Source organism: Lycorma delicatula, chromosome 1, assembly GCF_047948215.1.
Source record: "Lycorma delicatula isolate Av1 chromosome 1, ASM4794821v1, whole genome shotgun sequence".
NCBI lineage: Eukaryota > Metazoa > Arthropoda > Insecta > Hemiptera > Fulgoridae > Lycorma > Lycorma delicatula.
This window is the reverse complement of record NC_134455.1, coordinates 203,376,073-203,390,975: the sequence shown is the minus strand read 5'-3', so window position 1 is coordinate 203,390,975 and position 14,903 is coordinate 203,376,073. Positions and strand designations below refer to the sequence as shown.

At 31.2% G+C, this 14,903-nt stretch overlaps 1 protein-coding gene across 1 annotated transcript in view; it reads left to right on the top strand.

The window, feature by feature from the left end:
• The window catches only part of LOC142318248 (putative DENN domain-containing protein 10 B), a 58,953-nt gene extending 44,360 nt beyond the window's left edge, over positions 1-14,593 (top strand). Inside the window, exons 6-9 of the mRNA XM_075354812.1 lie at positions 2,049-2,147; positions 10,797-10,914; positions 12,267-12,402; positions 14,390-14,593. Of these exons, the coding sequence (XP_075210927.1) occupies positions 2,049-2,147; positions 10,797-10,914; positions 12,267-12,402; positions 14,390-14,525 (489 nt within the window). The 3' untranslated portion in view covers positions 14,526-14,593. The remainder of the gene's footprint in view (positions 1-2,048; positions 2,148-10,796; positions 10,915-12,266; positions 12,403-14,389) is intronic.
• Positions 14,594-14,903: the final 310 nt, after the last annotated feature.

Sequence of the window (14,903 nt, the reverse complement as noted above, 5' to 3'; positions counted from 1 at the left end):
GTATCTCTTTTCATTCTCATGCTACACATATATGTGCAAAATGTATCAGCCTCACCTCATACTTATTTAATGTAAACAAAAACCAAATTCTTTTTTGATGATGTGAAAAAATTGTAAAACAAAATTTATTCTTAAATGCTGTTAAAAAATTTAAAAAACTGTAAATTACACAACAATTATAAATAAAAAAATAAACAAATATTACTTAGATAATAATTTCTTTATTAATGACAAAAATATAATAAATTATTGGAAAAATTATTATTTTAAAGTTAGCAATAGAATAAAAATGCTGATCAACAATACACAATACTGTATTAGTGTCTAAAACATTCTGTAAGGTACATTAAGTATATCAGGTACTGTGAACTGTGCTGTCACAAGAGAAGATTTTCTGTGAATTTTAGTTTGAACATGATTGGTTTGCCATTGAAGTAATGCTGTACTTTTTTACAACAAAGAAATTTGCTGATATAGTATTCATTTTGGGTGAGTGTATAGGTAATGCTACAACTGCTGCAGTAGAATACGAAATAAGTTTCTTGAATCTCAGGATTCCAGATCCCAAAACAGTTAGCACGACTTTTCTCAATCTTTGGGAAACAAGTTCACTGCCCAGTATTAGTAGCAGCTACAAACGATCTGTCCAACATGACACTGTTACTGATGAAATTATTATCAATGCAATCCAGGCATCAATACACAATGTCTTTCTAAGTGGATCAGAATTTCTGCATTCAATGGTTTGGAGAACACTTAAACAAAACAAGCTGCATCCTTATAATAAACAGCCAATTCAATGTCTACTCCCAGGAGACGGTCCACTGTGCTTGTAGTTCTGCAACAGGTAAAATACAAATCTACAACTCTAAAAATATGTTTTGTTTACTGATAAGGCAAATTTCATTCGAGATGGCGTTAACAATTTGTGTAATGAACATACTTGGGTAGAAGTAAATCCTCATGAAACAGTGGAAGACAATTTTCTACACTGATTTTGCATCAATGCATGCTAAATGGGGCTTTCTTTACAGTCAGCTGTTTGGACCATTCATATTACCTGGCCACTTTAATTCTGAGGTCTTCTTGCACTTCAAGAAGAATTGCTGCAGCTTCCTAAATAAGATCCTCTAGCACTGAGATACAAAGTATATTTGTAGTACGATGGTGCGCCTCCCTACTTCTCTTGTGCTGTTGCCACTCACTTAGATCATCTTTTCTCTGAGAAATGGATCAATGATTGAGGTCCAAATTCCTGGCCACCAGGATCTCCTAATCTGACATCTTTGGAATTTTGCATATGGGTTGGATGAAAAATATTGTATACAAAACAAAAATGCATTTTTGTGAGGAATTTATTGTCTGCGTTACAGATGGGGCTGAGCAACTTAAGGACAGCCCTGAACTAAAAAGCAATACAGAACCTTGCCAAGAAATGTGTTAAAAATGGCGGGCTCATTTTTTAACATTTATTATAAACTTGTATGTATAATGCACCTGGTCTAGTATACTGGTGTTAAATAAAATTCTAATTTTTCTACTTTTTTTTTGTTTTATTCAACCTTATATCATTTTGTTCAGAATTAAATTCTCTACAACTTTGTTTTAAAGTTTTATGTGTTTATTACACATTTAATAAAGTTATTGTACATCAAACATAAAAAAGAGGGTTTTTTAACCAAATTTATTGGTTTTCAGCTCAGATTTCTCTAAAACTACTGCAGATACGGTTATGGAATCTATTTTATTCAGTTTTTTGGTCAAACACCATAAGAAATCACAAATTTTGCCCCTTAATTAACATCCTGACAATTTCAGTGTGATCTTATTTCACTGAAATCCCAGCAAAATCTTTCACTAGCTGTAACTCACTAACAAAGCATTTTAGGAGATGTGTTTATATAAACTTTTCCCATCATTTTCACAAGTAGAATAAGTTATAAAAGTCCTGGGAAAACTTTGTGATACACTCTACAACATCATCATTCTCTGTTTTTATGTCGCAAATAATTGCAAATTTTTATAAATTTTTTAACAATTTGTTACAGTGGATACGAACATTTCCAGCCCTTATGATACATAGAAATGATTATAACACTTTACATCCTTGGGTGAATCTTAATTCAGAAGAACTGGTACACATTAAGGTAAACACAGTATTTGTGTATCATTTATGCTGTAAAGTATCTTGGATTTCTTCAAGTGCAAGTATAATGATGCAACATCTATATTTATAAGGTTTTAAAGAAATACACTTTTTATAGATGTTTTTTGATGTAATATAAAATTCCCTTTTTTTAGAATTTTGATATAGAAGACTAAATGTAAAAAAACTGCTCTGAATCCTACAGTGGTACAGTTTGAAGCCTGTTTTGAATTCTTGTGAGAAGACCTCAAAAGAATATTATGATGTCCCATTATACTTAAATTTTTTCATTATCATCAAGTAACAACTAAATGTTCTACTTCTGTTAGAATTTAATTATTAAATGAATAGCATAATTGAGATTGAGTGAATGTAAATAATTGGATTAATTCATTAATGCATTTTATGCCGTATGAGTGTGTGTGGTGTGTGTACACTTGTTTGTTTGTTCATTCATTTGTAATGGCATCCAAAAAATCTTGAATTTCAGAAGAAAATTGTAATTGCTGGTGCTAAGTTTGAAATCTAGAATACTACCAAATTATTCCCTATAAAATGAATTGAACAGCAGTGTGTGCTGTATGCAGTTCATGGATTGTTAAACACAATGTGTACTCTGTTGTTATTGCATCATCATGCAACAACACAACGCTAGAATTCAATAGGCCACAATTTTTTATCTTTATTGCACATTAAATTTATCAGATACTTACAATATACTGCTAGATACAATTGCTCTGCTTTGTGGGATGAGTTCCTTTACCAAAATTCTTTTTGATACTCTCAGGAAATAATTATTTATTTAAGGATTTAACCCATACAAATGGAGTTGCTTAAGTGATTTTATTCAAATCAATTTTATAATTTACAAAATTCAAACTAAGCAGATTAATTAATTTTTTTTTTAAATACTGAGGTAATTAAATGCCTTTAATAACTTTAATATGTCTTATGTTCTTTTAAACATAAGACATTAAAGTTTACTATAGAATTCACCTGAAATGAAACATTTAAATAATAATGAAATAAATACGTCCATATGAAATTAATAAAAGCAGAAAAAAAACTTTTTTACTCATTAAAAATAAACACACTATTTTTAAGGCACTCCTAAAATTAAATATTCTATTTATCAATATTCAAGTGATTGATCTGGGATCAAATTATTTATTGACCTCTACACCTTAAGCATAATTCAGAATGAATTTCTTGCCTCACAGGTTTGTACACTACACCATCAAAAACTTGTTACATATGATGTTATGATGATAAAATAAGAACAGTTATTACGGTTTATAAATTTTTTATCCAGAATTTGTTTCCTTTTAGGCAGATTGTTAACTGTAAAAAAAGACGCTTTATCAAGGTAACAAAAGTGCTTTATCCAATATGAATCAACATTAAATTAGATCTCACTTATTACACTTAACAGTGTGATCAGTATTAAATTTAATATTAATTATTTTCTAAATATCATTACCGGAACCACTATTAAATCACCTGAATACAAGTTTTCTAGAATCCCTTATCCTGTTTAGCTCATACATCTACTTCAATCTTTATAAATATAGCCTTAATTTGAGAAACCCAATTAATGTAGCAAGCAGCCAAGGAGGTAACTTAGTGTTCATTAATATCCTGTTAATAACAGAGATATGCAATTTTTAGTATTCTGTTATTTGGCATTGCTAGCAGTTTCCTACTCTAACCAGGCATCTATTTTTTTTAACTTCGAGCTGAACTGTAATGTCATAGGCAAAATCTTTGAGGTAAATTTAATTTTTAAAGAACTGTACTTGAACAGTCTCATAATTCAGATAACAAAGAACCAATTATAAACTGTATAAAAAGAGTTTTTTAATACCATTACTCTTCTTCTTTCTTTTGATCCCTAGCTGGTGTTTGGATTGGATCGACTCCTAAGCCTGTACATTGTTGTGGATGCCAGTGGTTGTCTGATTTCTCTAACAATCGCCATGCATGGCGATTCATGGCCACTGTCCTGGCCTCATTTAGGTTTAGCCTGCGATTTTTCATATCATCGATCTGCTTGATTCATGTTTTTTTTGGAACTGTTTGTTGGACTTTCCAACGGGTTGGTCTTTCATGCCAGAGGAGTTTGAATAGTAGTCAGTTTTCACTCATTCTGCAGACATGGCCAAACCATCACAGTCTTTGTTTTTGAATTTGTTCCTTGATTGTTGGCTGTTCATAACGATGGTGGATATCCTCATTTCAGAGGTGATCATGAAGTGAGACTCTGATGATCTGGTGTAGGCATCGCATTTGGAACACTTAAAGTTTCTCAGGTCTATCTTAAGGTGTCCACGTTTCTGCTCATACAAATTGGCAGGATCAGGGTTTAGAAAAGATGAACTCGTCTTCACAGAGATGTTGCTTTGTTTCCACAGCCCATTTCAGGGAAGCAAATGCTGCTGTTGCTTGACCAATTCAACTGTGGATTTCCACCATAGTTGCTTCTTTCTTCACCTGGACCAGTGAGCCCAAGTATTTGAATTCTTGCACTTGTTCAATTTATACAACATCCAGTTGGACAATGGTGCGAGAGCCATCTGTTGTTAGTACATGTGTCTTATCCGTCAGGCCATAAGATTGGGTAATGCAGGAAATATCATAGAAAATATCAGTGGTCTCAGCATCACTGTCAGTGAACATGACACTGTCATTGGCAAACATCAAGTCAGTCAGAAAGCTATCCTCTCCAAACAGAATTCCTTGGGGAGGCGTCTCCCTGGCGGAGTCCTGTTGGGATGGGAAACTCCTAGACAGCTCATTTTGAATGTGCAAGTGATTCAATGATCTATTGTAACTCTCTTGGAAAACCTTGATAACTTTTGGAGGAGTGAGCTCTGTCTCCAATGCCTTCCAAAGTAACAGCAGGTGCAGTCAAAGACAGATCAAAAGTCAACGAAGACAATAACTGCTCGTTTTCCACATCAAATTCTTCCTTCAATTAGTTGATGATTGGCAAATATCTGGTTATAGCATCCTCAGTTTGGTTGAGAGCCGGGTTGCTCCTTTTGACTTGTTTGCTCATGAAATTTCTGCAGGCGTGATTGGATGATTTTCTTGAAAACTTTGTCATTAATTAATAGAAGACTTATGCCATGGTAGTTGTTACAGTCTTGACTACTACTCTTCTTATGGATTGGAACCTTTTCATGCACCAGATAGTTTGAAGAAGCACATGAAGTCGCTGAAGCAAAACAAATGGCATTGATGGATTCCGCATTGATGGATGACCCCCATCTCCTCCAGACAGTTTTTCATTTTTCAAGGCATGGTATGTCTGTTTTCACCTCTTCAATGGTTGTGGTTCGGCATCAGACATTTGGAACTTAGCTGGCTTAACACATAGTGGCTCCATTGATGGTCCTTGTGGTGGGTCGTGGTTTCAAAGCCTTTCAAAGAGCCTCCAGCTCTCAGTTGTTATCTTGCAAAAATTCCATCATCTTTTCAGATGTTGTCATTTGTTGACTTGGTTTTTTCTCAGCTCAATTTTCAGGGAGTTCGGTAGAGTGTGTAACATTCATGTTTCAAGACTACTTCTTCCAAGTCAGCCGCTACTTGGTTCTAGTATGCCTTCTGCTCTTGTTTCAGGCAACAGCAGACCTCCTTATTGAGTTGTCAATATTGTTCAAAGTTTACAAATTAATTCATTTCTGTTCATCTACCATGTTGAGACACTGATCTGATATTCACGGTTGCACTCAGTTGTGGTTTGTGGTCTAACCTGTCCACCTGGGACCTGGTCAGGTCCTCGCATTGAATGTACATACTTAAGTGATGATTGGAATCAGCAGTTGATCAGGATGTAGTCTAATGCAGCAGAATCTTTGCCAGTTGGGTTTTTCCATGTAAGCCGATATTTCTGAGGATGCTGGAACTGGCTGTTTCCAACAACCAGATTATTTGTGTTGGCAGCCAACCAGGTTTTTCATTCCCAACCAGTTCGATCAGCACCAATATGGACATTGAAATCACTTGTCAGGAGGATCACTCACATCAGTCTGTGGGATGAAATCCAATGAATGTTGGAGCTGAGCAAAGAAATCATCCTTGACCGAGTCTGGGCGGGTTTCAGTTGGTGCATAAATGGCAGACATGTGGGTATTGATGCTAAGAATTGCCAGACAATCAGATATTAGCTGAAATGCAATCATGCTCTGGACTGCAGGTTTAGCCACAATGAATTCAATGCCAGCTTCTCGTTTTGTTCTGCCTGAATAGAAAAGTGTCATCTGGTCATTATTGGCAGATGGTGATGAGACAATTATTGTTCCGGATCCAATGAGACATAGTTCAGACAGTGCTGTGATGGTGATTTTGCAGTTTGTCAGTTCCTGGACGATGATTTCTTTTTGGCTAACTTGGTGCCCACTTTGAACATTCCACGCAGCAAAGTGAATCACCTATTTTTGTGACCACCTTGGATTTGAATTGGGGATGGCGAGTAGCCCATTATTCACCAGCATTCTGGCTCCACAATACTGATGCATTGGCTACCCCGGATATGGTAGCATGAATCATATTGCTTAAGTCTGTAACTTCCACTGGTTTCATGCCTGATTTTTCTTGGTTCTGGTCACCTTAGTAGGGTGACAACTTTCCTCCTTTTGCAGCTGGGCTTAGGACCATCCTTGGCGGACCAAACATTGCTCTTGACAACACCAGTGTGTGGCTTCCTAGAATTACACTAAATTTAATTATCTATTTAGTTTACCTATTTACCTATTTTAATTATTAGCTTTCCTAGTAAAATATTTAATCGCACTATAAAACACTTTCTGTAGAGGAAAGCATTCTCAAATAATAATACTCATTAGAATCTTTTAGTATTATCTAATAAAGAATTTATATATTTTTTCTTCCTTGGCAATTTCTAAAATCAAACACCTTGGTTTTATTAGTATTCATAATGAAGGACTTAAGCTGACAATATTCCATAAATATCAAAAGATAATGTAATTAGTACTCACCATTTTGAATCCACCCAACTCCAAAAAAAATTGAATTATATCATATAAAAATAAATAGCATGCAATGATAGGGTTTCTCCCTGCAAAACTCTTTTCAGATATCTTAATATCTATAACATTTATATGTGTACCAACACTTTGTAGAAATTCCTTAACAATCTCAGCAGTTTCCCACCTATACCTATATGACGCAATTTATTTCAGACTTTAAGTCAACAAATTGAATTGAAAGCCTCCATTCTATAAAAATTCCTAAAAACATATTTAAGCTGGTTAGAAAATAGTATATAAGTGTAAATATGTTGTCTAGAAAGCCCATCTCTCTTCAGCCCACAGTAACAATCTACTGTTAATAATACTTTAAAAATTTTCTAATGCTATCTAGAAGAACAATGGGTCTATAATTATTAGAAAACAGTGGATAATTATTCTTTATCAGGAGGCTAGCATTCACTCATTGTTCATATTGAATTATAAAGATGGTGTTCCTGAATAGCAGGTAAATTTTAAAGATCTCATTAGAGATAAAATCTGGACAGTAATTTTTTTACAATCTGTAGACAAGGTTGAGTTGCATAGAAGAAATCAGGATTATATTCAATTTTCTGGTCAAAATCAAAAATATAAATAAATTTGCCAATGTGATGTGTTCTCTTAATCAGATTCTTATAAATTTGTTTAAGTGAAATAACACTTGTCCAACAAAATTTAGCAGGGTTTTCTACAATTCCGTGTAATAATACTAGATATCTGAATACTAAAGATATCCTGACTGATATCTTTAAAACTCTACATTTAAAGTTATATCATAGTTTATCTTATGACAAATGTTACAGAATTATACTTATTTATATTTTCCTAAGACATAAAACCAACATCTTGTTCTGATTGAAATACAGTAACATCAGAATCAGCAGTGTAAATATTAGATTAACTAATCGCTACCATTATCCTTCAAAAGAGAACATTATTTTATTGAAGGAGAACCTAACCTAATCATAAGTTACTTTATATTAAATGAATTTAATCAAATAACAGAAAGAAACATTGTAAATGTCCACACAGCAATGGTAAATACTCTAATCATATTATCTGTACTATACATATGTCAATTTATACAATTTTTCTTTGTTCATAAATAAAGTAAAATTTGTTTCTATTATTATTAATTGTGAATTTTTATATCAAATTTTTCATTTAATTTTTTTAAATTATTGTTTACTCTGTTAGAATTAAACATTGAAAAAGTGTCAACAAATCTGAAAAAGTGATTCAAAATATAAAAAGCAAAACAGTTACTTTGAGCCAATGTCCTATCTCACTTCATTAACTGTTATCATTTATTGTTTTGTAAATTGAAATTTATGTCTAGAACAAATTACGATGTCATAATAATAATTATATTTTGTTTATATATATTATTATTTTGGTATATATATACACTCGAGGTCTGTAAATAAAGTAATGAGACTAGTTTTTTTTTTTTTTGGCAGCCAAAGTGGCAGCACTGTAAAGTTACTAGTAAGCATATGGTTATACGAACAGCTGTTGTATATTAGGTATTAGTAATATTTTTATTCTATTGTTACCACGTAAGACGTAAACAAACTTTCATGAAATGAGTTTTTGTTGTGCATTACAAAAAATGAGTAATACTAATTATGAGCAACATTTTGCAATCAAGTTGTGTTAAGCTCAGTGAGAAATGCTACTGAAACTTTCAAAATTGAAAAGGGCATATGGAGGTGACACTCTGTTTAAAGCATTTTCAGATGGCCGGGAATCAGGTACAGACAATCCACGCTGTGGAAGACCATTACATCAAAAAGTGATGACAGTTTTGAGCAAATCAGAGACTTGATACAGTACAACCAGCAATTAACTGTCAGAATTATTACAGAATAATTTAATTTGAACCATATCACAGTCCATAAAATTTTGACAAAGAATTGGGCATGAAAAAAGTTTATGCAAAATTGGTCACAAAAAACTTCACTGTTGAACAGAAAAACTTCTAGGACGAATTGAAACTGATCCTGATTTTCTAAAAAAATGTTATTCCTGGTGATGAATCTTGGATATTTGAGTACGACCTAGAAACAAAATGCCAGAGCAAGGAGTGGCACTGTTTAAACTCACCACATTCAAAAAAAAAAAAAAAAAAATGAGCAAATCAAATATCAAATCCATGCTAATTTGTTTCTTCAATAGTAATGACATTCCATAAGGAGTTTGCCTACAGGACACTGTAATTCAATATGTTTAGCAAGAAATTCTTGAAAGATTGCGGAAAAGAGTTGCCGCGTGAGACCAGCCATCAAAGACAACTGGATTCTACATCATGATAATGCACCTTGTCACACTGCACTCTCAATTAATGAGTTTCCTGTAGTTCTTCAACCACCTTATTCACCTTGAGTGCTTGTGACTTTTTCCTGTTCCCGACTTTAAAAAATTACCTCAAAGAACACCATTTTGGAACAGTAGAAAACAAAAAAAAAATGTAACTGACCATCTGAAGGATATTCCGGTTTCTGAGTTCCAACACTGCTATGAAGAGTGGAAAAACCATTGCGTGGCTTCCCAAGGGAACTATTTCGAAGGTGGTAGACTCCACTTATAATTAGATTGTAAATAAAAAGTTTTTCTGGACCAGTCTCATTACTTTATTTGCAAACCTCATATATATAAAATATGGTACACATATGTATTTTATATTATTATTTGTTAAATATAAATGTGTATATATAGATACGATAATTATATTTTACAATTATTAACTGTGACAATATTAATTTTCAAATGATAAAATCTCTAATTATCACTCATTGTTAAGTATCATAATTCTATATCAGATAATAACATTTTTGGTTTAGCAGTAACTTGCACATGCACCTCTTCTAAAGTTGTAAGATTATATACTAATTAAATAATCAGTAGTTTAGGAATTAATATCAACAATTAAAGATAGTAGTACATTTATACTTAATTTTTAAGCCAAGATACAGAGAAATAAGAAGCAGTTTTTATGTTAAAAAAGTCGCAGGAATGCAATTATACCATAGTTTGCAAGATGGTTTGTAGATCAACATGTATATGTTTCCAACTTCTAATTTTTTTTGTTATTATTTAAATAAAGTTATTATTTAAAGAAAACAAAAACGTTATTATTTATTCATTTTTTTACTTTGAAATTGAAAGGTAATGGAGCAATCATTTAATGAGAAAAGTTGTAGATAATTAAAATAGTTTTAAAACAAGCCCTTGAATAGCTTGATTGGTCCAATTTTTTTTTTAAATATCTTTTTTATGAATTTTTTGGGGTTTATTTTTTTAGTGTTTCTCTGTAAAAAATGGACCAATCAAATTGTTCAAGGGCATGTTTTATAGGTATTTTAATTGTCTACCACTACTTCCATTAAAGTATTATTATTGTTCCATTGCTTGTCAATTTAGAAGCAAAATACTGAAAAAGTAGTGTTTTTGTTGTCTTTAAACATATTGATATTGATCAACAAATCATCTTGCATACTCTGGTACAGTTAGTTTTCTGAGGTTTTTTAATACATCTAAAAATATCTATGTCTTGGTCTCTTAATACATCTAAAAATATCTATGTCTTGGTCTCTTAAGATTTGTTATGTGCACAGTCTAGTTCCTGTTACATTATGGGTTGTCAAGACAGCTCTGTTGCAAGCCAGACAGAATTATATGATGTATTGGTTAACCTTCCTGCTAGAGAAATAACTGTTGCTCCTCATGCCAAAGGTAATACTATTATTTTAAACATTTTTTTATCAAATTAATTATAGTAAGCAAATAATCTATTTAATAAATAATGTCAAGTAAAACTCTTGAGTAACAGCTCAGTTCAGTAAACCTCCTGATTAGTTAGGAAACACATTTTTATGGCTTTAAATACTTTTGTTCTTTTATGAGGGCTGTCCAGAAAGTTACTTACGTTTTGAAATAAAAAACCAACCAAATAAAAGAGATTTATTATATACATTTGAAAGGGGCAATCTTAAACTATTTTTCTACAGTCGCCATTTAAATTGTGGCACTTACCATAACGATTCACAAGCTTTTCAATTCCTTCTCTGTAGAAATCTGCCGCCTTAGATTTTTGGTACCCATCTTGCACAAAACTTGTGATAACCAAGCTTCCCCAATACAGTTTCATGCAGTAAACTTCGTGAAATTTCAGAAAAACGAAACGAGAGTTCCGTAATTATAATGCAGTGATTTTTATGAATTTTATCATTGATTTTCATCGTCAGTTAATCAGTCACAAGGTTAGGCTGACCACTGTGATCCTCATCATGAACATTGGTACAGCCATTTTTAAACTAATGCACCACTGCCACACTGAATTTCAATTGGTTTGAGATTTTTTGCCAGTAAAAACCTAATCGCTTGAACGCACCTCTCACAACTCGCAGGATTTTCTATTCACATTTCAATGCAGTGCACGGACAAAGTAGAAAAATCACAGTCCACGTGCTACGACAGCTTGATGCATACTGAGTGTAGAAACATTTTGATGCCAAGATAGCAGCTCTATCCCCGCGCTAAGCTCAAACATAAGTTACTTTCTGGACCGCCCTCATATAATAATACTGCAATTAAAAATATTTTTTTCTTAAGAAACCTTAACTACATACATTATTATTTAGTTGTTTGAAGCAATACCTAAATTAACATTAGGACATGATAATCCTATGTAATATAACATTGGAGAGAAGAAACATTCTAAACAGATTTTTAGAATTTGGGTTTAAATAAAAATTGATTTTTATAAATTTTGCTGTTTACCTAATTTTAAATTTTATTAATTTTTACAAAAGGTAAAAATAAAAAATAGACTACTGAAATAAAAAATTAAAAAAACTTTTTTTTTTGTTTTGATTCATTGCATTAAAATAGTTCAGTACAAATTTTTTCTGCTGAAATTGAGGGTTTTTCCTTATTCATTTCTTTTATTGTTTTATATCAGATAATACTATTTATAAGCACACACTGATATCAGATAATACTATTTGAAGAATTTCCACATAAAATAACTAACTACTTCCTTTTGTTTTTTATTTTCTATTGACATAATTTTGTTTATTTGGCAGAGAGCATGTCAATGACTAAAGCTCATAAAGAGATCGCATTGTTTCTTGTGCAATTAGCTGATAAAGAGAATGTGACTGAAACTACTATTATCAGAGAAATAGATAACAAAACACAAGAACTTCTTTCACAGTTAAGGTATGAGATATTATTTTTTTTTTTATAATGTTCATTTATAACTAAATGTTTATTTATAACTATTAAGATAACAGAATAAACTAAATCTAAACAAAAGATAGTACCAGATAACAGTTTAACTGGTTTTGTAAAAAGTTAACAAAACAGTTCTTGTTATATACATCGGTTTATAATGTTTAATATCATTAACTATTAAGTCTGTAAGTCAGTTTATATAAAAAAAGAAGATTTTAATGATTTTTTAATGTTGATTTATTTTATTATTTGTTATGGATATAACTTTGGATTCCAGTCCAATGTTATCGCATGGAGAGACAGACCTACTCCTGATAGAAGCAGGATAGATTATATTCTATGAATGTTTGGAAGGAAACTATACTTGCAGACTACTTCTTCATTATAACCCCACTTTTGAGAAGTTTTTTATGTTGTCTACCTCCCAAGTAGTCTTTTCTAAATCAACCTGTTATTGTTTATAAACAATATAATTTTTATAATTGATAATTCATTTGTATATTAACAAATTTAAACAAAATTATATTTTTTTTAAAATTCACTGATAGTTTTATACTACACAATTTCTTATATTTTTAACGATAAATTAAATTGTTATAACTTATAATTGCATTAAAATTTATTTTTAGCTATTGATTTTCTGCTTATTAATAAATTTTACATTATTACATTATACTACACTGTTCATAGATTTTTTTCAACCTGTGGTATGTTTTTTTTTGAAAAATAATTGGAATATTTCTGTAAAACATATTCAGTAAATTAGAATTCATGAGTGAATTTGGTTTCAGAAACAGCGACTACATGAATTTATTAATGCACTATTAATCAGAAAGATGCACTGCATTCTATACTAACCTAGAGGTACTAGATGCATAATCATAATCATTGTAGTACTTCTTTCATGATACTATTAAAAATCAGTTCAAAAAAGTGGTTTATAATATTCCTAAGATTTTTAAAAGCTCTTGTTTTACGGGATATCAAAATCTGGACTGCATTTTTCTTAGTATTTATAACATTTGTACTTCTCATGGAGAACATAGAATTATTTATTTATAAACCTTAATGCAGTTATGTAATTGTTTTCTCCGCTAACATATTTTGTTTCCATCTTCATAAAGAAAATTGATTCAAGATGCAATGATATACTTTAGTAATTCAATTAAGTGAATAGTATTATTTAGTGAACAAACTGTAGAAGTTGTTTTATTACATGACAGTTGTAACTACATGAGAACTTGCTGAAAGGTGATACTACTCTGGTTTGTTGGTTTATAGATAAGCCAATTCGTGATCTATATGAAACTTAATAATTAATTTACTATCACATACATGATTGATTGTAAAACCAATCTAAGTTTTATGATGGTCAACACTTGAATAAGCTTGTTTAGAAATAATGTACTGACAAGAATAAATTATTGATTAGGAAAAGGAGAATAAATTAAAAAGCTGTTGTCATCAAATAATCAGTATAAGAGTGGATGTGTATGACGGACAGTAGCAAGAGAGATGCATCAAATGAAGGCAGAATATAGATACAAGATAGATTCAATTTACAGAAGTAGTAGCAACTATGAAAATTATGAATCTTTACAGAAATCAACTTTATTCTGGAACTATTTTTATTGAAAGCAGTTTTCTTGATTTCTTTTCTCTAAAAGGTATTTTTAAAGGCCCTCAAATAAAGATTCAGATGTTTGGAAGAACACAATAGAATGTTTTGAATTCTTAACTAGAAGAAAGTTATAGTTACAACATTTTGATGATAGTTTTACGGAAGATCTAAATTTTGATCTACGAGACCAAGATTCCTAATGTTGTTTTTTATATATTCTAATGATATTTTATTTAAACTCTTGAAAACTAACTTAAAATATTTAATAATTTTTATTTTGTTTTGAATTACTTATAATTAATATATGCAAGATCATTCATTACCTTTTTCTATATTTTTTCCAATTTTTAGATCACTTGCCACTGTTGAAAGTGATGATGGCAGAAAGCTGGTTACACTTCAAGTACTCCAAGAAAGAAAATTCTCACAAGCAGTAGAAAATTTTCTTTTTCAGTTAGCTTTAGCTGAAAACATCTTAATGATATAATATTTCAACTTAATTTTGCAGATTTGTTACATTTGGATTTTTAAATGGATTAGATACATGATAATTAACCTCTTTTAAATTTATTTTCAATTCCTTTTCATCTCTTCATTTAAAAGAATAGTGTCTAAAGGGTGATAAAATTTGAACTGTATTCTTAATTAATAACAGAATGTAACACTCAGGACATTGGCCATCCATGAATTCCTCTGACCCTTATTTTTACCATTTAAAGACTAAAATTTTAAATTTGCTATGTTACTAGTAAATGTCACTTTTCAAAATTCATTAAACAAAGAACAGCAAGCATTTAATTTTATAGAGATAATTAAATTGATTAAATATTTTTTCTTGATGCTCCCCAATGTAACGCATCCAGAA